This window comes from Sturnira hondurensis, unplaced genomic scaffold, assembly GCF_014824575.4.
Source record: "Sturnira hondurensis isolate 20B ecotype Veracruz unplaced genomic scaffold, ASM1482457v3 Scaffold0011707, whole genome shotgun sequence".
Classification (NCBI taxonomy): domain Eukaryota; kingdom Metazoa; phylum Chordata; class Mammalia; order Chiroptera; family Phyllostomidae; genus Sturnira; species Sturnira hondurensis.
In genome coordinates, this window is record NW_028084338.1 from 72,459 (window position 1) to 74,788 (window position 2,330).

The 2,330-nt window shown below is 39.5% G+C and overlaps 1 protein-coding gene across 1 annotated transcript; it reads right to left on the reverse strand.

Moving 5' to 3' along the window:
* Nucleotides 1-370: 370 nt before the first annotated feature.
* LOC118996775 (olfactory receptor 10AG1-like) lies at nucleotides 371-1,336 on the reverse strand. Its single transcript, XM_037060324.1, has one exon. It carries the CDS (start codon nucleotides 1,334-1,336, stop codon nucleotides 371-373), a length of 966 nt encoding a protein of 321 aa, XP_036916219.1.
* Between the last annotated feature and the right edge of the window lie 994 nt (nucleotides 1,337-2,330).

The window sequence follows — 2,330 nt, forward strand, 5'->3', positions numbered from 1 at the left end:
CCTTAATATACATAAAATGTTAATAAATATTCCATTACCAGCCTGGCTTTTAAAAAATCTGTGACAAATTATGAAAATGAGTGACACAGTTTCCAATATATGATTTAGCAGAGAATATATTACAATTGAATCCATTACATTGATCCTTGTCAAAAATTCTTACTGAGAAGGAACATTTCACAGTAAAATCAAACAATTTACCTAAGAATGGTTCACCATATATGGACACATACATGACTTTCAATACAGAAAGTTTCTCAAAGGTTTAACTAACTTTTAATTTGGAAGTAGATACATTGAGTTTAAGATAAATAGCTGTTGAAATTTTATTAAAGATTGGTGAGACATCAATCAACTCCTGTAAATAGACTCATTTTTTTATAAGTGAAGTAGAATATTTCCACAGCAGTTTCTTCAGTGCCTTTATGACATCCTTGTTTCTTAAACTGTATATCATGGGGTTAAATAAGGGAGTTGAGATAGTGTAGAAAAGAGAAAGCACTTTGTTGGTTCCTCCTGAGTCTTGGGTCTTGGGTGTAAAATATGTGATAGTGGCTGATCCAAAGAACAGTGTCACCACTATAAGATGAGATGAGCAGGTGGAATAGGTTTTGGTCCTACTTGTGGCTGATGGCAGTTCAAGAATCATAGAGATGACTTTGTAATAGGACAGAAGAATCAACAGAAAGGGAACTGTGACAAACATCATATCAGCTATGTAGACCATCATTTCATTTACAGTGGTGTCCCCACAGGCAAACTTGATTATTGGGGGGATGTCACAGAAGAAGTGGTTGATGAGGTTAGAACCACAAAAGGACAGAGAGAAAGTCAGGAATGTCTGTCCTATTTGGACTGGAACACCACCCAGCCAAGAACCAGCCACCAGCCAGACACAGACATTGTGGTTCATAATTAGGGGATAGTGTAGAGGGTGACAAATGGCCACGTAGTGGTCATAGGCCATGACGGCCAGAAAGAAACACTCAGTGGCACCTGGCATGAGGAAGAAGCACATTTGTGTAGCACAGGCAACTAAAGATATTCGTCTTCTCTGGGTCCAAAGATTCATGAGCATTCTGGGGAGAATAACTGACACGTAGCACATTTCCAAAAAGGAAAAATTGCCCAGTAAAAAATACATTGGGGTCTGGAGAGCAGGGTCCAGTTTTGTTATTAGAAATACAGTGCCATTGCCTACCAATATCATGATATAGATGATTAAGAATAACCCAAAGAGAAACCACTGGAGATGGGGAACATCAGCAAAGTCCAGGAGAACAAAGTCCATTGGTTTAGTCAGATTTCCCTCTGGTGGTTTTTCTTGGTGCTTCATCTGCGGACAGAGGAAATTAACAGTGTGCTTTTATTTTTATCCTCATGGATGAATGCCTCTTCTTTAAATTGTATCTGGACTTGCAGATTGGTTTTCATTATCACTGCAGTGGTTTCCAATTAATACATTTCTCATTTACTCAGTGTAGATATTACAGGTTATCACTGTAAAATTCCTTTAAAGTATTTTAAGATCATTGTTCATACTTTCTGAATACAACCCAGGCTAAACCATACTATGTCTTGGTCAACACACACACTGGAGAAATTGGGAGTTGTTGAAGACAGACCCACAGCTTTGCCATATAATCTCCCTTTTCATGACATGCTTCTTCACAATCCAGCTTTATATTTAAAAAATTGTCTTCCTGTACTTGAACAACAATGAATATCAAACGTATTTAATAGAAAAAGAAAATGTTATCTGTGGGAGCCCACCAGGCCGCAGGGAACCGAGGACAGAGCCCCCACTGTGAAAACGGTGGCGGGACTTGGTTTCTGGTCCCCGGAGCCGGCGGGTATCTTGACATCTTCCGGACCTTCTCCTTCTCAGCCTTGAAGGAAAGAACTAGGTCTTGGCATGTGCGTCATGTTCCAGGAAAGTGATAATCTTGAGGACACTGCTATCTGTGGGCTAATGTTCTCAGGATGTGAGAACATCTTGCCCTCTTGATAGCTTTCGGTAATGTACAAACTTTTGTAAAACAGCATTGTTCTCAGGCCACTGCAGTTCTGCATATAAGCCAGCAGTTCCTTGAATAAACTCGCCATTTGCCACTAAGAGCACTTGGACCTCTCCATTATTTTAATTAAGTTAAGTCCATCGCCTCACCTCTCGAACACCTTGCTGCCGCGGGCGGCGGCAGTTATCTTCCTTATACTTTTTCAACTGCCTATTGCAACCCTTCATTTCTCTTCCATCATTTAATTACTTTGAACAAACATATATATCCTTATTATACAGTTCATATTATTGGGAAGCTGACAGAGAGATA